This window comes from Octodon degus, unplaced genomic scaffold, assembly GCF_000260255.1.
Source record: "Octodon degus isolate 3935 unplaced genomic scaffold, OctDeg1.0 scaffold00002, whole genome shotgun sequence".
Taxonomy (NCBI): Eukaryota; Metazoa; Chordata; class Mammalia; order Rodentia; family Octodontidae; genus Octodon; species Octodon degus.
In genome coordinates, this window is record NW_004524578.1 from 1458734 (window position 1) to 1482630 (window position 23897).

Here is a 23897-nt window from a genome sequence, read left to right on the forward strand (position 1 = left end):
TCTGAAATGCTCCAAAATCAGAAGGTTTCTGAGCTTCAAGGTAGCAGGCAAAAAGTTCTGGATCTGAGAGTATCTCAGACCACAGATTTGCAGATTAGGGACACTCAACACTGGAAGCCTCTTGAGGCTCTGGCAGGCGTCACTAGAGCGTGAAGTGTGCGGACTGCTGGCTGCAGGACCCTCAGTGTGGGTCAAATGTGCAGCTCTGGAGGGTGCAGAGAGCGGGCGGCACTGCCGAGTGCTACCAGGCAGAGTGCAGGCACCAGAATGCGGTTCTGAGACTTCTTTTCATGCATGCAGCGGCTGTGACCTGTCCCCCAGTAACTCAGTTCTACAACTTAGGCATGCATATGGAGTCCTGCTGTCACTCAGAATTTCATGTGCAATTGCAACCCAGAGGACTCTGTAAGTTAGCAACTGAGTCCACAGCCAACTCCTCCAGCATTCACCATGGTCACGCGTGGGGCATGGGTGGCAGCCGGCTTTCGCCATGGGAGCCCTACACATCAGTCACATGCACCTGAGGAGCAAGCACAGGCAGACACACAGGCAGAGACTGTACTGCCTTAACTCACCATCTGCAGCCAAATGTTGGTGGTTAGAACTTGGTTCTTCTCATCCTTTAATAAAAAAGAAAAAGCAGTGTAAATATGGCTGGTATGCTCTACAGAAGAAGGAATGATACAGTTACTCATGCAGGGATCTGACTGCTGGGATCAGTGTTGTGTGTGGAAATTAGAATGCACCAAGCATCTGCAAATGTAAGCCAGCAGCATTTCCCCAGAGCTAAGCTTTTCTATTTATTTCAAAGTAATACACATTTATTACAGAGCACTTACAAAGGACGGCAAAGTATAAAGAAGAAAATTAAAATCAGGCAGTCCTACCATCCAGAAATGATGCCTGCTGAGGACTTAGCTATTTATCTTTCATTTTGTAATTTATACACTTTAAAAATTTGGTGCAAATTCCCATTTTTTAAAGTCAGGTTTACTATTAGAATTTATATACTTTTAAATAAACATAAATATTACATGGTTTTCCCTGCACCAGGAAACGAGGCCAGGCCCTGTGGTGACCTGCCTCACTGAGCACGGACAGCGTTCCTGCGGAGAGCGTCCTCGCCTTACTGCTGTGGCCTGGGCTGTCTGTTCTCTCACCCTCTCTTCACCAGGCAAGATGCCCAGCCCTTGCCAGCAGCCTGCAGGGTAAATCCTACCCCAGCGAACTAGGTGAGAACAGCAAGGGGGCTTCACAGAGCAGCCATTCACACTCCAATCCCTCCAGATCCCTCCAGTTGGCGGACTCCAGACTGCCAACCCATCTGAGTGTGAGAGCGAGAGGGCCATCTCGTCTGCAGCACCCGGGGCTGGCAACAGTGCCCGACCACCGGGGCTCTGCACACACGGGCATCTGCTCATCTCCCGTGGCCCTCAAACACCCCTGTATCAGAGGCAAGGCCCGAGCGTGGCCCTACCGGGAAGTGCTGGAGCCTGGCGGGGCTTCTGGATCACTGAGCAGACTGGAAGCAGATACAGGGCTTCGGTCCTTTCTTCCCCTGTCTTTCGCTCCCTGTTCACCAGCCAGGCTGCTGCCCTGTACCAGGACTCCTGTCGTGATGTCTCATCCTGGGCCAAGAACTCCAAACTATGAGAGAAGCATTTTCTCTCTATAACTTCATTATCTCAGACATTTGGTATAGTCACGGGAAGCTAACAGACCGTCTAAAGAACAGTCTGGTCACACTTGGCCTTTCTGCCCAGGCTGCGGCTGGCCCTGTACCACAGCCAGCCAAGCCCAGAACAGTCATCGAAAAAACGACTTGCAAGGAGACAGCTGAGCAGAATTTGTCAACACTACTGTTATTAAATCACTGAACCTTCAGTTCCAACCTAGACTCTATGACTTTATAACTGATGCCTTTTCCAGGGAAGCTGTTTCTTACTGACCCCAGGAAGTCCTGCCTACTGGCCGAGACCTCCAACAGACCTCAAACTCCTGTAACAGGAGCGACTTGGCCTGGCTCCCTGATGAGCGGTCACCAAAAACAGATCCAATAGCGGGAAGCGCAGGCATCTGTCGGTGCGTGGCCAGCGGGCAGGGATGCAAATGTGGACTGAACGCCACACGGCCCGGCATTAAACAGCAAAGTGGCCACAGAGCTCTGGGTTGGCAGAGACGCCTCGCTGCCTTAGCGCCAGCTCTCAGCTGCCCACCCTCGGGGCGCTTCTGAGAGCGAGATGGGAGGGGTGCGGAGAGCCCCCCCAGAAAGGGCGGGACTGCTGGGAAGGCTTATGTGGGATAATTTCCCAGGTGGGCCCAGGCCAGGGGCCATGTCCAGAAGAAGCTGGAAGAAAGACATCTCCAGTTCCAAAACAAAACATGTCAGGAGTTGTGACAGGCAGCGAGCACCAAGAGCTCACGTTTCTCCCCGCGATCCCCGGTGGGGCCACGCCCCTAATTTGCATATGGGTTCTGCTTTAGTTCAGCACCTACTACTTCAGTGCTGCGGAACTCTCCGGGACATCTATCTGTTCCCTTAACATATGAGGGAGCTGTTGTTTCTAATGGTCTTAGAATTGGCGAGGCTTCCATTTAGGTGTCTTTTCTTCTTTTAATTGTATTTGTCTCTTCCTCTCCTGAGAGAAAGACTTCTGCGGTTTGGGAACTCAATTACTACCAATCTAATTAAAAGGCTTTCTTCTTTCCAGCGTTCAAAGGAAGCCTCATTAGAGTGTCACTGGATTCCTGTGCTGTGTGGCAGCCTGGGACCAAGGTACGGCATTTCAAACTGTAATCAACAACAAGCAGCAGCCAGCCGCCAGCTGCCGGTGCTACAGCACCCCAGAGGCAGCTCCGAAGTGCCTGTATCCGTTCACTCGTTCACTCGTTCATTCGTTCATTCACTCACTCAACAAATGTTCTACAGCACTGTCCCCGGCATTACACAGAGCTGCTATGTGGGGTGGGAACAGAACCCTGCTCCTGACCTCCTGGAAGACAAATGCGGGTGCAGGGTTTGGATCACACAACACAGCAAGGATGTGTGTGTACCAAGAAATGACAACAGCCTTGTGGAGGGAACAGACAGGGCCTCCCCGAGAGGCTGATGGGTACGACCGTACCCAGAGGGACGAGAGGAGAGCCCTTCCCCTCATACACTGATAAGCCTTTGCTCTGACCAGCTGTGACTGTCCACCATACAATCTGTGCACCACTAGCATTGGGCATCCAGCCCTGCCACCAACAGCCCGGCTCACCCAGTCTCCATGCAGGTGATCCGATCCCCACACTTCCCTTGCCTGTGACTACAGGCACAGGGAGACCTCAGCCCTGCCCTCCCTTGTCAGGGGTTGTACATTTCCACGCTGGAAGGGAGGAGAAGAGGACAGGGAAGGAGAGGGGTAGAGGGAGGGCACAGGGGAGGAGAGGGGAGGGGCAGAGCCTCGGGAGCTTGGGTGGTCTGCAGGTGCCTGTAGTCTGCATAGTGTGTCTCTCTGGCTTTTGGCAGCAGCAGGACATCTAAGACAAGGCAGTGCCCACAGGGGCTCCAAGCTTAGCGCCCACACTTATTTAGGGATGAAACCTAGCTCCTACTCACATAAGAAGCTTCCTTCTCCTACACAAACGTACTGTCCACTGACCACACAACCACCAGCCTCCTGTGCAAAGTACTGAAAACCCAGAGCCGGTGGAGGAAGCAGCACTCACCAGCCACTTCCACCCCAAGCTGGACACACAGGCTGCAGGCTTCCTGTCCGGGAGGAGGGTGAAATGGCTAAACCCTGGCTCAAAATGACTGGGGGAGGCCCCTGGAAAACAACATGCGTGGTGCCCCAGGGGTGCCGATTAGCGAGCAGTGCAGCCTCCGCAACTCGCTCTGTGAGCTGTGAGAAGAAAAACACCATAAATTGGGAGGTTTATAAGCCACAGGAATTTATTTCTCACAGTCTGGGAGGCGGGAGCCTGAGACCCAGGCAGCAGGATAGCTGAATTCTCGTGGCCTGGTAGAAGGGGTGAGGCAGCTCTCGGGAGTCTCTTTTCGAAGGGCAGCAGACCCACCACAAGGGTGGCAGCCTCACGAGCTAGCCGCTCTCTCTCCACGCCCACCAAGGAGCCCACCTCCGTGGGAATAAGATTTCCACATCAATTTGGGGGGTACAAACATGAATGCACAGCACTCTGAAAAATGGGTTTCAGTAATTATAGATCGTTGGGCCACCACCCAGCTGTCACTGCCCTGTCTCCACCAGGCAAGATGGCACGAGAAGCACAGGCCGCATGGGCAGATCCCACTCAGCCAGCCCTTGCATCTGGGGGTCGCAGTATTCTGTCCTGAGAAACGGGAATGTTGCCACCTTGAGCACAACGCAGTCTACAAAATGTCACTCAGAGCTAGGGGCTATGATTGCGTGACGGCCACTTGGCCACAGAGCTCTCCTGCAGGACTTGCGCTTCTCCCGCCTCCGAGACTCAGGGGGAGGCAGGGTCGAAACACGGACTCACAGACGAGCAGCACACCAGAGGACCCCGGACCACCGGCTTGCCTGCCCCCATTCTTTTCAATCTGACACACTGGGGAAGGGCACAGCTAGATTTATGGGAAGTCGCCAAAGTCTCACTCTTGCTGAGTAATCGTGTGTCTGACTTAGAGAACAACTCTCCCGATGATGTGTAATGTGCTATCTCGCATTCCTACAGCAACTATTCTTCTGGATAGGTACAGGGAGCCATTATTCAACATTATTTTACGGGGCTCTCATCGCTTCTCTTTTTTCTTTCAGGTAGGTGCTGAGAGAAATAAAAACATAACAGGAGATCTCACCATGTCTAAGTCCTTGTATGCAGAGAACACTAGATGATATAAATTGTCATTTGTGGCCCCTCCAGAGTTTATAGGAAGGCTGACTTCTTTTATCTAATTTAATCTTTATACCAAGCATTTTTTAATCCAGTTTTACAGAATAATAAACTGAGAGTTTCTGATTTACTCTGAATCAGCAAAACGCCATGTCTAACAAAAAAAAAAACAAAGCCATATCCAGAGTAAGATATAAACTCATAATTACAAGTCAGTCAGAAAAAATGAAGTCAAGGGGCCAGCAAGATAGCTCAGATAGCCCAGGCAAGCGCAGGGACCACAGGCCCCTGGCCCAGCCCCTGGGGGCACTGAGCCAGCTGCCGAGACCCAACACAGTGCAGCACACCTTCAGTCCCAGCACAGGGGAGGCTGATAACAAGAGGATCACTGTGAGTCCGAGCTGTGTAGTGAGACCCTGTACCAAATGCATGAAAAAGCAGTCAATCCAACAGAAAAATGGGTAAAAGATGAACAAATGCTTTGCCAGCCAAATAGCACACGCGACAGCGGAAGATAACACAACTAACCCCTAAACAGAGTTGGCACTCTTGTAAATGTCACAAACATGTGCACACGTTCACGTGCATCCTTTGTACCCAGGGAGGTCTCACGACCACGCGGCAAAGTTAGTACTATTAGACTTCTCGTTTTTTAACAGGAGTCTAGGTAAACTCCCCCAAATGCTAACTTTGTGTCTCTCTGATTTGTCTGAATGCTGGACTGGAACCTTGTATCACCTTTGCAATCAAGAAGGAGGAAGGAAATGTCTAAATCCATCAATTATGGAAGCAAACAAACTCAACTCCTGGCCTTGGGTCACACAGTTCACTGTAAACTTTAAGATTCCACCTGCGTCTCTAGCCGAACTCCAATTCTGAATCTCTGCGCCATGACCCCACGTCGTAAGAGCATGCACTTTGATTAGGACAATGGGAGATCATTTCTTTGGCCTCTGCACAGGGCAGGAGCTCTAGTCACACGCTTTGGGAACTTCTGGCTCGCTGAGGTACCTTCAAAGACTCAGTGAAGTCAAAGCTTCGCTTCACAATCATTAGAAGGTCTGTCCCTCTGTCCCCAGTCTCATGAGCCTCCCATGGTGCTTTGCAGCAGCAATGTGACACAGCAAGTCAGCAGCAAATGGATCGCAGAAGCACATGTGACAGCCCCACTGTCTTCTATTAAACAAGGCATTGAGCTTGGCCAAAAGGTAAAGCTGTGCCCCCTTTCACTAAAAGTGTTTAGGGAACTGCAGCGGTTTCTCACAAAATACTCTTTAAGTTGACAGGTAAAAGGACCATCACTTTGGGTGAAAGAACGCTCTTTACAATGTTTTCTCAGTTTTTATTTGTAATCTGATAAATACTGATAGCGATCATACTCTTAAGTGAAATAAATCAGACCTGCATGTGTAGACATCATATTGTCTAGTATAAGAACCTGAAAGAGTAAAAAAAAAAAAAAAATCTGAAAGGTACAATAGATACTGTGAAAGGGAAAGAATCTGTTCAGAGGAAAGGAAAAGCTGGGATGAGGAAAAGGACAGGAGAGGGAGGGAAGGGGGAGAAAGAGACGCATCCATGTACGCACTCAGGACGGCTGGGATCATTGTACTGTGCATCTCTGCTGGCCTACGGAAAGGAGCAGTTAATGCTTATTTTTCTTCTTCTTAATTTCTTGTAACTTTCCTCCAATCTTGCATGTATATATCTGGTAATCTAAACAACTAATTTGAAGACAACACTAGGTATTATTTTGTTCAGTGAAATTCTGCATCATTTCTAGTCTTTTATTACCATTATTTTGGATTCAGACCTGGTCTCTTTAATAAATACATAAATACTGATAGATATAAACCACTTACGCAGAAGTGGGGGGTCCTCACTGACCTGTAAGACAGTGAAGGGGCTCTGAATGGTACAAGAGCAGCTGCCTGCAGAAGTTTTAATCACACACCCGATCCTCAGTTGGGGGCCTGCTCCTTCTCGGACACAGAACCCCGTGCCACGCCTGCCCACGCCTGTGTCTCAGCTGCAATGTGGAGACCCTGGATACCACAGGCAGACCCGGTCTCTGCGACTCACTACCAGGTCAGCTGGGGGGGGGGTCCCTGAGCTCTGCCAAGAGTTGCTTTCCTTATTTGCAAAAATGAAGATAGCTCCCACCTCTCCAGCATCTGCTACGAGAACCAAAAGTTAGCGCACAGGAAAGCACCCACAATGCAGTAAAATTCTCTGCTATTCAATAATCAGAAAGAAGTCCCTGGATGCAAACGTACTGCAAAGGCTTACAGAACCGACCCAGGCTGGAAATAGCTCCTCACTGCCTGTGTCCAGGGATGGCTTGGAGGCAAGAGATTACAGCACAGCAAGTTGGCTGGGCAGCAGGACATAACCTGTCCACCACGGAGAACGAGAAAAGGGGCGAAAGCAGGCTAATCTGTCAGTCACAGCAACATCAAGGCCTGGCTGGCGTACGCACTTAGAACACCTTCTGACAGAGCGCATCTGAGGAGTTACAGAGTGGTGATCGCCTTCAGAGCCGCGCCGTCTTCCCGTTCTCCGCGCAGTCTATCCTGAGTCTGGGCACATCTGAATCTTCCATTACTTTCCTGCTTTATCTGCTCCTTTAAATAACAGCTACGTCTTCACATTCACTGATGGTCCGGGCTAATTCTTTCGACACGGTAGCAGGAAGCTGAAAGTCCTGGACATCACGCCATTTGGCAATAGTTTTATGCCTGCTGATATCAGAGCTTTGCGATTAACTGTGTAGAGATCAATATTCAATTTTAATAAGGAGACTAATGGCAATTTTGTGATGGACACGTGTACAGGTGTAGATCTTCAAAAGGAGAGTGCGTGGCCCGACTCCCTTGAAGCCTAGGATACTGGCCTCTTTCCACTACCATCCACCACGGCAGAGGGTTTAATCATGAAACACCACTATTTTCCTAGGAAAGATTCTAGAAAACTCCTTACAAATGAATTGTTTATAGAATCTACTCATTTCTCACAGTACACTTAAATACCGACAAATTGGACAATGCATTCTGAGGCAGTCCAACACAAATACAGCCCCCTGGAGTGATGAGACAGCAATACATCCTGTTCAGCACCTCACTGGCCGCAGTCCTTGGGAAACTTCTACCTCGTGAATTTCCCATACTGATTTTACTTCTTTCATTCTATTCTTAGCTACCATAGTTAATCCTGCATGGCTCTCGATGCTGTATAGAGGAATAAGGCAAAGAGAAAGGCTTAAGGGATTTTTAAAAAATCAGACAAAGTATCACACAGATTTTTCTCCTCCCTCTCCCATCAAGTTAGCTTTTAATTCCTTGCTGACATAATCACCATGAAAACAAACCAGAAAACAGGCAGGTCAGGATGGCTCTTTTAGGAAGGATGAATGCCAGGTAAACAGGGGCAGATGTGTGTCCCAGGCAATGCCCAGGGGTCTCTCTCTCCCCTGTGACTCCCACTGCCCTGTGCCATGCTGGAAAACGCCGGCAGGCACAAGCTGCCTACGTGCATGCGGACGTGAGACCCTCGGGGGAGTGCTCCCCAAAGGAGGTCCACTGAGATCTTTCATGGGCCCCATCACCACAGTTGCCCTGCCTGTGTCTCTCAAAGGAGAGCTTTTAACTATAACAGACAGGCTTTCTTTTTTAGGAATAAGCTTGTCCCTATCCACACAGGTGCAGCTCTGGAGGAGCGAAGCCTGGGAGTGGGTCACCTCCTAGTGGACAAGAGAATGGCCTTGAGTTAACAGAGCAGAAGAGAAATGGATAGGAGGCCCATGATGTGCAGCAGAAGGGGAGAGCAGGCCCCAGGCACACTGGGGGGGGGGGGCATGAATGGAGCTTCCTCTGAGCTATTCCTGGTCAGAAGTAATACATTTCCCTCAGCGCTTAAGCCATCATCAGCCCATCTATGTCAGCTTCCAGGCAAATCCTGTAGGGTTTCCAACAAACAGTATTCACTACGGTTCCATCTCACTGGACCAGTAGTAAACAGCAGCACGCACAGCTGGACCCCCACAGAGGCCTTGAGTATAGAGATTTGGGCAGTTTCTGTTTCAGGCTCCTCCAAAATCCTGTCAAAGAGGTAACTGAAGCATCCTATGGAGACCTAACACCTAAAGCCAGGAGGCTCCGCATGAGCCAAAACAAAGTAGGATCAAGGCGGTGGGAGGGGAACGAGACCTGTGGGTGGGAGTGTGAAGAGGTAGGGTACAGCTGCGGACTTCGCTAGTGCCCTGTTGAAAAACTAAATTGACTTCAAAGGATATGAAACAAGCTAGGCGTGGTGGCACAGGCCTGTAATGCCAACACTTGGGAGGCAGAGGCAGGAGGATCATTGTGAGTTTGAGACCAGCCTGGGTGAGCTCAAAGCCAGCCTGAGCTGCACAGTTGAGACCCTGTCTTAAAAAGACAAAAAAGGATGCAAGATGAAAAGTCTTTGCATACTCAAGGAGTGTCATGTAATATTTTGATACATTTGTGTACGATATTGTGTTCATATCACACTAAACACACTTACGTCTCCCAAAATTTATCAGTTCCTTTTGGTAAAAACATTCAAACACCTTGTACATTACTGTCACCTGAGTGGCACACCAGACTTCTGGCTTCTACTTTCCTAGACAAGCAGGGTTCAGAAGGGTAACTTACTCTGTTTTTGCTTTTTGTTATTTGACCCTAATATTTCCCTATATAATTTAGAGTCACTGCCTTAACAAACAAATAAATCAGTCTCCAAATGAAGAAAAGATGACATAAAGTATAGTTTATCACTATTATGACATTGAAAATAACAATGATGAGCAGGCATGAAAACACGTGGAATGACAGCTACATGCGCAGGGCATGATTATGAATGAATCATAAAGAAGGAAACAAGCATAGCACATCAAGAGGTAAATCCAATGAAGAAAGGAAGGAGAACAGTCAGGCCCAATTAATACTCACAGCAGAGTCTGGAAAAGCTGAAACCAAAAGCAAATGCATTTCAGGAGTCCTTTGCACTATACAACTTAATCAAATCTTGACCAAGTTACAAATTATTTCCAAAAGGAGGAAACAGAATAATAGACTAATGAAAGGAAAGATTGCAGAGGTAAATAAATAAACCTTAGAACTCAAGTAACACTATTACAGCTTATAAATTAGAAATATAGAGGAATAAAACACACAGCTAAACATTGGGTTACTGGCATGAAGTCATTATGGGTTGTGCAGGGGGAAAAATGAGGAGAGATTAAGTCAATTAGGCAACAGGCAGGAGATTGAGGTGGAGCAGACAAGACAACTGGAGCTGCCAAAGCCAACACAGCACACGGGTAGGAGTTAAACATTCCAGGAGGTCCCCCCGGGGCCTGCTTCTGGGTCTTGCAGGAGGGCAGATTCTATAAGATGAATACTGCTGCCCGACCTGTTACAAAACACCTACAAATGCCCAGTGAAATCAAGTGACTTTTTAAATGCAAATCTAAGTTCACAGAAAAGCAAGAGAAATCCTCCAAAACAAAATGTAAGAGGAAATTAACAAGGGCAGCATAAGTGCACGAGCCCACACTATGGCAGAACTGCAGAGGCGCAGCCAGCTGTGGTCAGCACCAGAAGCACCGCCTCAGGCTGGGGAGGACGGCAGGGGGCAGCACAGCCAGGTCCCCCCCCCACACACAAGCTGCGAGGTACAAGCACTGCATCTGTCTGTGGAGCCTAAGACCCCACCGGCAGAACAGGAAGGAGGTTGGTTTGCTCCATCTAGACTGAAAGAAGACAAACAGGACGGCTCAGAATCCTGAAAATGCATGGCCTCCCTTCTGTTGGAGAATTCAAGCCTATCTGATCTGTAATCCTTGGGACCCCTGCAGACCACAGAGGCAGCACAAAACTCGTTCCAGACCAGTAAACAGCAACAAACAAATAAATCAACAAAAGAAAATATAAAATATGTATGCCCAGAAACCATGATAATAAATATATATATCTTCCTGATGCTGAATATAAAATACAAGAAGGAAAAATTCACTGTGAATAAGAGAAAAAAAGCACATTAACAAGAATAAACTCCCAAAACTTCAAGGCAAGAGATGTATCAGTGAAAATTTCCTCATAAATGAAAGACAGAATAGCACAGAGATTCTAACACAGAAAATATGAAAGAGTACACTGTGTAAGTATGACAACATGGGAAAGTGAATAAAAGATTTCGAAAATACAAGAGGAAAGATTTGAAAAGAAGTTGGAGTTTAACAACATGAGAAATTTAGTAACGGGAATAAAATGCAATAAGTGTGTTGAGCAGCAGATTGGGAAAAACAGAAATAATACCTAGCAAACTGGAGAGGGCCACACCTGCAAAGCTTCTTAGAATGATAAAGAGACGGAAATGATGGGTACTCAGGACATGAAGGCTGCCATGTAAAGATGCGCTGTGCTTATAAAAATAAGCAACAAAATGGGGAAAATTTGAAGTACTCGTTGAGAAATTTCCCAGACTCTCCAATTAATCCTCAGGTTAAGGAAGTACATGTCCCTCAAAAAAAGACAAAGTTGAATCAAAAAACTAATCACTTATAACAAGCTTAGAATGAATCACTCCCATGCTTATGATAAGGAAAACACGGAACAAACAAAAGAAAAGTCAATGCTTGGAGGGTCTGAGCTTGCAGGGTGAGGTGTCTGCGAGCTCTGGAGACAGCGACCATCCACAGGCACCACCAGGATCTGCTGGAGGCAGAAGCCCTGGAGCCATGACCTTGCAGGAACGCTGAAATGCTGAGTCAGATGAATTTGTTTGCTGACCCAACAGTCAGAATGCAGGAGATCCTCGCATTCTGGACACCCAACGAAGGCATGGGTTTTAGCTCGCATAGTTCGCATAGCAAGCAGTCCAATTCCCCTGAGCCTCTAGGAAGAGGAAGGGAGAGGCAGGGATAAGGGACAGATTTCCCAGCCTCTGCTCTGTGGGGAAGACTTCTGTCCTGGCTTTGCAAGAGCTTTCTCTTTGCATCCCTTCACTCCAGTACTGTGGTGTTTCAATCTCACCTACAGAACAGCTGTATACACCATTACACAAACACCTGGGAAGGTCACACCCCAGGGCACCAGGTCTCCTAGCCTCACTTAGTGCATCTGCAGGGCCACAGCATGACCAGTTCTACCATGAATTACTGGGCAGGGAACTGCAGACTCTTTCCAAGAAAGGCTGCTCAGAGAGCCTGAGGTCAGGAGGGGAGAGTACAACTAGGACATCAGAGGGACTGTGAGGCTCCAGCACAGAAAGCTGGAGCAAGCAGGAGAGGAAGCGCTACCACCTGCCGAACCAACACAAATTCTCATACTAAATGTGTACTTACCTCAACTCCCGGAGTCATACAGGACATTTCTGGCTTATGAAAGAAAAAAAATTATAAGGCACGTAAAAGAGAAGTAGAAGCAGGCTAAAGAAACAAAGCCAACATCCAAGCCAGACTTAGGTATGACCACTTGATGAAATTACAAGACAAGGAATAAATATGTTAAGGATGCTAAGGAAAAAATAAACAGCATGCAGAAAGCAAAGGGCAATGCCAATGGAAAGATAGAAACTAAGACAGAATTACAAGGGAATATTAGAAACCAAAATCACTCTAACAGGAACAAAGAATGCCTATCTAAAATGTGAGTATGTGTGGTCAGAAGGGGAAGCTAAATTAGATGCCAACCTTTTAAAAGTTAAAACAGCAAGCTTTTAATGGGCTCAGGAGTAGACTAGACACATAAAAGCGATGAGTAAGCCTGACTGGGTGTCAACAAAACCTTCAGAAACTGAAATGCAGACAGGAAAAAAGGGTGAAGAGTGAGAAAAGGAACAAAGAATAGACCATCCAAGAACAGTGGGGTAGTGTCCAAAGGTACAGCAGGTGAGTAGCTGGGTCACTAAAAGAAGATAGTGCCCAGGATACAGAATATTTTGCTTGCTGAGACCTTCCCAGTGTTTCTCACAGACACCACTCATAGATCTAGGCAGCAGACTGAACACCAAGCAGAAGACATATCTACGACACTGGTGACACGGGGACTTCATCCTTGTCACAGACATTAACACCAGCAAGTCACAGATGTCAAACACAATAGGTAAGGAGATTGTACATAAAAACTGAAACTACATCTAGGACTAAAAGTAGAAATGAGCACATGTGACCCTGGGTTGGTGATGGGTGAGTGTTTGGATAGAGAGCCCAGCACATGATGATCCATGCCAGGAAAACTCTGCTGGACTTCAATAAAGCTGAAAACTGCACCATCAAGGATGTTACTTGAGTGAAAAGATGAATTGCTGATGAGGAGAAAATCTTGCAAAACAGGCATCTGCTAAAGGACCTGCACCCAAAATACAGGCGGGAAGTTGACAATAAGAAAATAAGCTCCATTAAAAAAATGGGCAAATGATATGAATGGACACCTCGCCAAAGGAAGTAGAGAGCTGGCACATGAGCATATGAAAAGATGATCCAGTTATCAGGGAACTTCAGACTAAAGCACTGAAATGCCTCTACACATTTATCAGAGTTATTGCAATTTTAAAAACGGACAATGTAAACTGCTGGGAGGATGTGGAACAACAGAAACTGCCATTCACTGCTAGCAGAAATACAAAATGGTACAGCCACTTTGGAAGACAATTTAGAAGGTTTTGTTTGCTTGTTTTGCAGTACTGGGGACTGAACCCAGGGCCTTTGCACTGAGCTACATCCCCAAGTTTGTTTTTTTTTTTTTGGACACAAGATCTTGTTAAGTGGTTAAGTTGTCAGAGCTGGGCTCAGACCCACAAGCTACTGCCTCGGCCTCACAGAGTGCTGATATTATAGGTGTGGGTCTCCGTAGCTGGCAATTCAGCAGCTTCTTCCAAGAGTAAACTTAGCATTAGCATATATTTGAATAACTGCATTCCTAAGTATTCTCCCAACGATTCGAGAACTTTTACTTACAAAGAAACCTGCACATGAATGTTTATGGCAGCTTTATTAATAATTGCAAAACTGGGTGGCAATTAACATATCTAATGATAGGTCAGCGGACACAGCAAAGCCATGCCAATAAAGTACTCCAGCCCCACAAGGTACTATGACTGAGGGATAAAAATGAAATGAGCTACGAAGCTGTGGAAATGCAAAGGACTCTTAAGTACATATTGCAAAGTGACAGAAGCCAGGCTTGAAATGGCTACGTATTATATGACTCTAATTATAAAACATTTTGAAGAAGGCAGAATTAGAAAGGCTGCAAACAAATCTGGTGTGTACAAAGAGACCACAGGGGAGTGCAGAGGATTTGGGGGCAGAGATTTTTGTATGATGTTGTAGTGCTGAATAGGAGACAGGACGTCTTTGTCAAATTTGTAGAACTTTATAGCAGAGAAATCCAAACTGTGTGCAAAACATCCGAGATGGAATACACAATGAGACCAAAGAATCTCACTATCTTACAAAAGTATAAAAGAAATGAAGATAAAGTTGATGGAGGATATGGACCTTAGTAATATTTATTTATTTATGTATTCATTTATTGAGATACAGGGTCTCGCTATGCAGTTCAGACTCATAGTGATCCTCCTGTCTCAGCCTCCCCAGTGCCATCGCACCTGGTTTGGGGGCTAGCACGGCATGCAGTTCCAGGGATCTAACTCGGGTCCTTGCACATGCCAGGCTGGCACTGAGACCACTGAACTATCCTCCCAGTCTGACCTAAGTAATTCAGAAACCATGTGGCATCCATAAGAACTGCGGTTGAAGTGGTTCCCCACAATTATTGATTCCAAAACAATTACACGCATTGGGAATTCAACACTTAAGCAGCAGATGGCGCACAGTGGGAATCAAGTTTCTCACTGTTGGAGTGAAAGGAGTTGGGATGAGTTATGTCTTAGTGGAATAGAGCTGGAAACATAAGGATGAATACATGCTCAGTCCAACAATGATGGTGCTACATACAAAAATGTGTGTGTGTGTGTGTGTGTGTGTGTGTGTATTACACACACATAGAGCTCTCTGTCATTTGGAGAACTTACAACTGATGACACCTAGCATCTAGATCACCTTCCAATCGAAAGAAGTAGTGATCCATGTGAAATGGCTGAGCATAAACATTAGGCAGAAAACACACAGGATGAACCCAGAGCACCATGTGATGCCAGAAAGTAAGAAAATGAGCAAAACTAAACCAGACAGTGTCATATGGCAACAGTGGTCATATGGCAAAGGGACAGACAAGCACACTGAACCAATGCCCAGTGACCAACGCTATGGCAATGTGAACATCCAAATCATGCTAGATTTAACCCGAAGTGTAAGACAAATTCTAATGAGCCCACACTGACTTACATAGTTAAATACATAAATAAACAGAAGTAAATAGATAGATGTCCCTTGCAGAACAATTCCAGGTAATTTATGTAGAGGATGCATATGTAGGAAGATGGCACATAGACCTCACTCAGTGAAGCTGTGGAGTGTGACTTCAAGAAAACATAGCGCGGAAGTGGGGGAAGAGAGGCTTACAGCAAAAAACCTGATAAATACAATACTCAGCCAGATCAGCACACGACATCATAATGCAGTACTCCAGGGGCCATGTACCCTGATATGCCAGGAGGTGACAATGATGCTTTTTCTCTAGGGCCTTCCTGCCCACAATTCATCTTACCAAGAGAAAGACACCCAATAAATCTGCATTGAAAGACAAATCACATGACCACTGCTCAGGCCTCCTCCTAGCTGCAGGATGGTCAAGTACAGTCATGCTGAGAAGCTGTGGAAGAAAGTGGAACCCACAAAGACTGGGAGTCGGTGTGATGTGGGATCTTACGTGCAATCCTGGGAAGGCAGAGGACGTTAGGTGCATCACTCAGGGTTTACTAGAGGGACAGATACAACACAAGATGTAGAAATGCGTAAGAAACTGTAAGACCAGCTCACGACAGTCGGCCCCTGAGTTGGATGAGGAAGCGTGCAGGGGGGCGTCTGCACACTGGAGACTGAGGGATTCAGTCCAAGGTCTGGAGCTCACCGCAGAGTCCATGCCAGTCTGTATCAGAAGGCCGATGGGTCCATGACAGAAGGCTGATGAAGGATCCCAGGGGCAAGCCGAAGAGTTTGCACTAGAAGCAAACGTCCAAGCTGACTGGAAGACCAGAGCTCCTCAGAGGAAATGCAACGCTCCACGCTTCCTCAGTTCCCTTTGCTATCCTTTAGTGATGAGTCACTCTAGGGAGAGACCTCCGGCCCTAGGGTAAGACCTCTGGTCCTAGGATGTGGAATAGTTGAGCCAATTTAGTTAGGCTTTTAACTTCTTGAGTTGACACAATATATCAACCACTATCTTAGGTTTAAAAGAAAAGAGGAAAGAAGAGGAGAGAAAATATAAATAAAACATGGACCTTTGCTAAAAAGAATTTATTTGTGTTGGTTCATTACCTGTAACAAAATGCACCACACAAATGTAAGACAATAATGGGGGAGATAGGGTATGGGGTACAGGGATTTCAGTGGAGAAAAAGTTTCCCCTAAATATGATACTGCTGCAAAATAAAGTAGTTATTTCACTATTTTAAAAAGTAAGAAAATTAAATCCCACTGTAGTACGACTATAGCATGAAAAAATATACTAAAGTCATACAGTTGTTGCCAGGCACGGTGCCGTACGCTTGCAATCCCAACACTTGGGAGGCTGAGGCATGAGGATCGCCACAAGACTGAGGCCAGCATAGACCATATACTGAGCTCAAGGCCATCCTAAACTACACAGCAAGGCCCTGTCTCAAGACAAAGATTAAAAGCAAGAGCACAGAGCTATAGACAACTTACCAATAAGAGAACCACAATAGGCTGAGAGCAGAGGGCAAGACGGGGAAGCACCCAGTAATCAGTGAAGTGACTTGCTCAAGTTACAGAAAGCAGTGCAATTTGACTTTGAAATCCATGCCCAGCTGAACTGTCACCAAAGAGCAAATTCAGAACAAAGGCATTCTTCAGAAAAATGAAGGTTTTATTACTGACACCACTTCATTGAAATACTGGCGCTCAGGTGTATTCCTCAGAGACAAGAAACCTGAATTCAGAAAGACAGGGGACTGGAAGGCAAAGCACGGATTCAGCACAACCAAACTGAAAATAATTTTAAGGGAAATCATCCCAGTTTATTTTTGATGTATGTTCACAGATCATTCAGATTACATTATTTATCTTCTCGGTACATCTTGCAGTTTCATAGTTCATTAAAGATGCCATTCATGTTTAAATACCCCATTTTTTAATATTAAAATGTGGAAAAATATATCCATTAGCCTTGACAGAATGTGGTACTCTTTGTACAGTGAAGATTCAAGAAAACATTATCAGAAACTGTTAATGCTGCACCTCAGAGTCACACCCTCTAATGTATAAAAATCATTCCGTGGGATGAAAGCCTGAATGTAGGAGTTTGTGCCAGATTTCAGCGCTGATATTCTACAGAATATTTCAAAAGCAGAAAAATTTGTAAGCTTGCAAATGCCTATAAGCTCAACCAAATAGAGAAGACTAACAGAAATGACCTACAGCAATCTGTCCTTAAACTATAAGAATTAAGAAAAATGTGGATTTCTTTTTTTTTTTTTTTTTTTTGTGGAATCAGGGATTGAACTCAGGCTCTTGCGCTTGCCAGGGGAGCGTTTATTCTACTGAGCTATCTCTTTGGCCCCCAATGAAAATGATTACTGTGTTTTAATTGTACATATAATAGGTGAATCCTATTTTCAGGATTATAATACTACCTTTTTTGTAACAACAAATACTTTGTGCGGGGGGGCGGGGGTACCGGGGATTAAACTCAGGACCCTGCACTTGCCAGGCAGCCGCTTATCCTACTGAGCTATATCCTGGCCCCAATGTGGATTTCTTTACCAGGATGCCAAAGCTCAGAGAAAGGATCCTAAGGTTGATTGGCAAGCATGCAAACACCCTGGCTTCGTGCTTCCCCACACTCTAACCAAGAAGGACAGTAGGAGCCAAATGAAAACATTTCCTCCTCCAAACATTTCAGTACAAACAACATGCAGGGAAAGAAGGGTATTTAAAGCCATCAAAGACATACTCCAGGGGCTGTGGGCAGGCTGCTGTGGTGGACGGCATGGTCGGTGTGCTCTTGGTCCCGGCTTCCATGCCCAGCACTACCGAAACAAAAGTGAGAGAAGGCCTGGCGGATGGGGGCTCCTGCAGGACGTATGTGCATTACTGGGCCTTAACAGAAGTCGGAGGCCAGCAGAGAGTGGATGTGGACACAGAGCACGTGCAGCCAGCTCCAGGTAGGAGCACAGCCGCCTCCACAGTGAGGAAAGCAGCCACAGCAGCGTCTTTCACTGCAGGCCAAGTCGGGGGCAGAACGCCCAGTCCCACTGCTTCCTGTCTCCTGAGAACTTACTCACGGCCCCATGTTCCTGTTCTGGAAGTTTACATCTTCATGCATGCTGCTACCCAGGCAGCCCCCAGCGCTGACCTCCAAAGCAGGCTGCACAGAGTGGTGGCAGGGGAGAGGGCACTCCAGGCCGCGCCCCTGCGGGGGAGGCAGGCTCTCTCTACATACACCCACAGGCTGCACCGGTGCTCTTCGCCTGCTGGGTGCCTGCTTCCCGTTCTCTCTGCTCTCATGCGGAGGCTTCTGCAGCCCAGAGAATCTGAGTAAGCTTTCATTCCCCAATGCATTTAGAAATCCTTACTACTTTTCTACAAAATCTATAAATAATGACTTCTACTCAGATTTAGGCTCCAATCCTTCTTTTATAGACTTGCAAAAGCTAATGAATTACTGACGTTCAGAAATATCTTGACAATTCATTCCAACTAGTCACTGCCGAGTCCTGACACTAAGAAAAATCCTGCAGTTCTCCTGGCCCCAGCCTCCAATCCCATTTCCCTAGGATCCAGAGCCTATTGGGATGTTCTTTTTAATAGGAAACAATCAGGAGCTAACTGCACCCGCCAAAGCTATTCATGGACCTCTTTTCTTCTGAGATGTACAAAGATGACGTGATACCGCACAAAGCACACTCCACCAATTACCAAGAAAAATGTTCCTATCACAAATCAGGGACAGAACTACGTTGGCACTTTCTCATAAGTTGGGTGATTAACTAGTTTGCATAGATTTCCAAAGTAGTAATTCCCTTTATAATGACCTTTTGTTAAATATTAACTGCTTGACATGTCAGAGAAAATTTTTTTCAGCAAAAAAAAACCCTGAGGTGGCAAAAAGCGCTCAGTGTAGACACTGCCCGTCTTCATATCTAAATAATAGTTATCACCGAATTTCTACTCACAACGCTCTATCTGCTTATCCCGTCCCTCCACATAGGGACCAAAATCAATTTGCATCAACTTTTTTTTTGTTTTTTTTGTACTTAGTACAAGGTCTACAGGGTCTCACTATGTAAATCGGACTCCTAGTGATTCTCCTGTTTTCAGCCTCCCAAGCGCTGGGATTACAGGCATGTGCCACCACAGAGCAGTCTCAATCGCCATCTGAGCACCCCCTGGGGTGGAGCCAGCATGACACACTGGGGGATCAAGCCGCAGCGGCTGTGCGCTGCTCAAGCAGGTGTTTCAGCCCGCTGAGCTATCTGGCCGGCCCTTGCATCAATTTTTATATTCATTATAAACGAAGAAATAATGTGTTTCTTTTCAATTTGACCAAAGAAAGCATTTGCTCTAACTGAGACTTCAAAGGATATTACGGAGGGTCGGGCTATGAAGTAAGAGGTCGCCAGGAAAGAGGCCATTGGCATTTTATAATGTAGTCCAAGGAGTTCATCTAAATTAGCAGCAAGAATACTTCTTTGAGCCATTTTACCCTCCAGGTAAGACAGACAAAACGTGTCTCACTTTTTCTTTCCTTGACGGCTGGAGGGCGGGGATCGGTGCCTTCACCTTGCTTCCCTGTGTTCCCTCACAGACTTCTGGAGCAGGACTGGGACTGTTCCCTCTGGTGTCCTCCCATCACCCGCCACCTCTAGGGGCATCTGTGGACACGCTAGGCTGCGCCGCTAGGAGGTACAACCGGACTGCCAGCTGCAACACCGCCTCCCCAAGAGGCGGCGGAGAAACCATCTCAAAAATGGCAAAAAAATAAATAAATAAATAAAAATAAAATAAAAATTGGGCGGGATCTGGCTGCAAGAATGACATTCCAACTTCCAAAGCCCAGGAGGACACGATTAACTCAGCCAGTCTTCCCGCACATTCTCCAGTGTAGCCCATCATTTTCACACAAATGTGATGGCTGTCAGTGGGTCAACATGTGCCTCCCCACATCTCACTAACAACCGCAGAGGCAGTCCTGGATGCCCCTCACCTGCCCCAGGAGAGGTACGCCCTGGCTACAAAGGGTTTCACTTGGAATGGAGTGACAGAACGGCAGCTGGACCAGTCCATAGGCTCTGATCAGAAGACTTAAGTTTAGACCAATTAAGACAGCTCAACCTTGGTCCAATGAGCAATTTGGCTTGGCCCAATCGCAGGCCTGACTGTGGACTAATCACAGGCCTACACATGATATAGGAGCCTCTCCCTTCCCGCTCCGTGGTTTGGTTAGGCGGGATCCTTCGTGTGCACTGACCCCACAACCTCCCCATGCTGCAGCACAGGTCCTTTACAAATATTGTTAAACTGCTCGTGGTTTATTTCTTCTCTAGTACGAACTTGGCCAATATGAGCCTGTAAATCTACTCAGGATGTATATATGAGTAGTGTGCACAGAGAAGTTGGTTCAAAGAAAGAGCTACAAGTACGCAAGGCTGTCAGCCCCCAAGAGCTCCAAGAACAGCAGCTAAGGAAGAGGAGAGACAGCGCAGCAATAACTAGCATCCGAAAGAGTTGACTGACACAACCTCGCACCCACTGCTCTGAACGCTGGCACCAGGCCCACAACTGTTACTCTCGGGGCTGAGGACGGCTAGCAGAGCTTCACACTGCAGAGTCATGACTTCCATGTGGATTAAGCAGAACTCTCAGCCGGTAGGTGACGCAAGGACACTTCTAAGCTCCCTTCCTTCCCCTCATGCCTCAATTCACTTGACCCTCAGGACGATCTTTCCTAGTCCCACTTAAATCACTCTGCCCGGGATCTGAAGCCAGTGTGCTCCCAGGAGCCCTGACAGCAGAGACACGGTCAGAAAGTCAAAAGCAATGAGGAAGGAGGCTAAGACTATGTGAACACAAGCCTTTCTCCTGGCTCCTGAGAGCTGAGCACAGCACTACCAAGCATGAAAACCACGTCCAGTACACTCACAAGTGATGCAAAAAGTAATAATGTTTCTAGGATTATGAGTATGTTTTACACTATGGAGTGGGTAAAAGAAATTAAACCGCCCCAAAAATACAAATGAGAAAAAGGTAACAGACTGTCATTCAGGATATGTGACTTCCACCATCTCACTGGACTAATTCTAATAATGAATGAATACATAATATATACAACAGTCAAATTGCCACATATCCACATTCTTGGACTTCCTTTTCCTCTGGGTATGGGTCCATGGAATTTTTCACCATAGATAGTAGGAAATGATCCCAAGAATGATTGGCTTTCCTATCTGGATCATTTCTTCAAATCTGTAGTTACACATAGCGGTCAGTAACATACACACAATCCTCATTAGAGTCACTGGAGGGTAAAACCAGCCACTGGCCTCAGAGTCAATGTATTAAAAGTAGCACCTGCAACCCAGCCACCTGGGAGGCCCAGGCAGAAGGACTGGAAGGGTCCCACCACCCCACCTATCACGAAGGGGGTCCTGAGTTCACAGAACAGCCCGTCCTTTCCTCAACTTGATCTAAAGGCGGCTGACTTTAAATGAGAGGTGTTTCTGATTCAACATTAACTTTTTTGCAGAAGCTTTTGAGCCAGTGATCCCACAGCTAAGAAATGTCTTTAAATAATCAGGCATCAGAACAAAGATGAAAGAACAAAACTCTTAATTGTGATATTTTCTATGATGTTAGCAATATGAGCAACAGCTAGCTTCCCAGGAACAAATCGTCACGGCTCCATAAGGTGGATTTATTACATAATTACTAGCATTTTCAAAAGAATGTGGTCAAGTGAAGAACAAAATGCAAAGCATAGGAAAGCATCATACAAAGTCCCATTGATAACACCACCCAATTATTTAAAGAAGGGTTTACATTCTATTCTTCAACCCCCACATCCCTCATGCTGCTTGGTCAAGATGAGTCATGAATGATTAGTTCAATGGCAAGCTATTTTCTAAAATACTTTTCTCTCATATCCAAGCTCTTTTATTACAAATCACTTGAATTTCAAGCAGTAAGTAGCCTAAATGGAAGACCCAACAGCAGACAAAAGAGAGAGAGAATGGGACAAGAGGGAACCAGGAGACACAGCAATGGAAAGTATTCACCTTTAAAGACAGAGATAAGCTGCAAAAGGCAAGAATCTAGCCGCTTGGAACAAAGTGCTACTAACCGCAGTCCTGGGAAAGCAGAAAGACAGGAAAGGCAGAAAAGTACATGAAATCAATGACTGGCACTTTAAAAAATTGAGAGGAAGGGCTGGCAAGACAGGTCAGCAGACTAAGCGCTTGCTTAGGTACGTGCAGGGATCAGAGTTCGATCCCTGGCTCCGCATGCCGTGCCGGTCCCACCCCCAGGTGTGCTGAGCGAGCGATGGAGTCCAGGCATGGTGGCGCACACCTGTAATCCCAGCACTAGGGAGGCAGAAAACAGGAGGATTGCTGCAAATCTGAGCTACATAGTGAGATCCTGCACAAAAAAGAGAGAAGATACATGCATACGTATTAAGAAATGAACAAAACCCACACCAAACAGTTTTTTTAAAATCCCCAAGACATACCACAGTCAAACTTCTAAACACAATGGAAAAAAAAAAAAAAAGCCGCAGGAGAAGAATGACACATTGGCCAGAGGGCAAACACAGTTCAAATGGGAGAGGAACCACGGAGGTCAAAGGCACCTGCCAGTGTCCGCAGGCCAGCCCAGAATCCTTACTGGGAAAGGGTGCTGCTCAGGAATGACAGTCCTGGTGTAAGACAATCCTTCAAAATCCTCCTTATATGTTCTGGAGATGAAAATCTTTGTGAGCTGTGGATTGTGACCACCCCCTCCTCGTCTGAAGAGGGCCTTCGAATCCTGGGGTCTGGGCCTTTCCCTTCAGAAAATGTTTTTAATTTTCATGAGGCCCAGTTTGCCATTGTTTTTTTCTTTTAAGGATCCTATTTTTGAGGTAATGTTCAAGAATTTTTCACCAAGCGACCATCCTAAAGGTTTTATTTTTCTTCAAGAGGTTTATAGTTGTAAGTCTGGGATCCTTTTGAATTAATTTTTGTATAAAGTATGTGATGTAGGCGACAACGCCTTCCTCTCTCCACTGCGAGTCTTATGCAGCCTGTTGACACCAGCGGGCCACAATGCTGAGGGTCTACTGCTTGATTCTTTCCTCTGTTATTAATTCCACTGATCCTGCAGTGCAGAGTAAAATAAAATTTCAAACATTCTAGAATGGTTCCTCAAACTTTTTCAAAAGTGTTTTAGTTTCTTGGTTTTTTGCCTTTCCATGTAGTCATCTTGTGTCTACCTACAAATATTCTACGTGCATTTTGGTAGGAACTTCATTAAACCTAGATGTTAATTGGTGGAATGGGATATATTATATGGTGTCTCCAACCTCATGAACGCGCTACGTCTATTTCTTTAGATCCACACTGAGTTCTGGTACCAGCGTTCATCTTTCTCAGTATGCAAACCCCATACACACTTCCACACATATAAACCGAAGTCAGCAAGGCTCTCCTCCCTCCCTTATCTCCTTTTTTCTTTCCTGTTCTCCTTTGCTGTGTGAGTAATCATAAATGACAATGCACACTTAAGTGTAGTATCCACATGTTTATTGGTAGTGTATAAAAATAGAACTGATTTGTGTATGTAAATTTTATACCCTGCAACCTTGCGGAACTCAATTATCCTGCTAGTCTGTCCT

At 46.2% G+C, this 23897-nt stretch overlaps 1 protein-coding gene across 1 annotated transcript in view; it reads right to left on the reverse strand.

The window, feature by feature from the left end:
* Nucleotides 1-23897, reverse strand: part of Chrna7 (cholinergic receptor nicotinic alpha 7 subunit) — a 114145-nt gene that overhangs the window by 56062 nt on the left and 34186 nt on the right. Inside the window, exon 3 of the mRNA NM_001323272.1 lies at nucleotides 576-620. Coding sequence (NP_001310201.1) covers nucleotides 576-620 — 45 coding nt within the window. The remainder of the gene's footprint in view (nucleotides 1-575; nucleotides 621-23897) is intronic.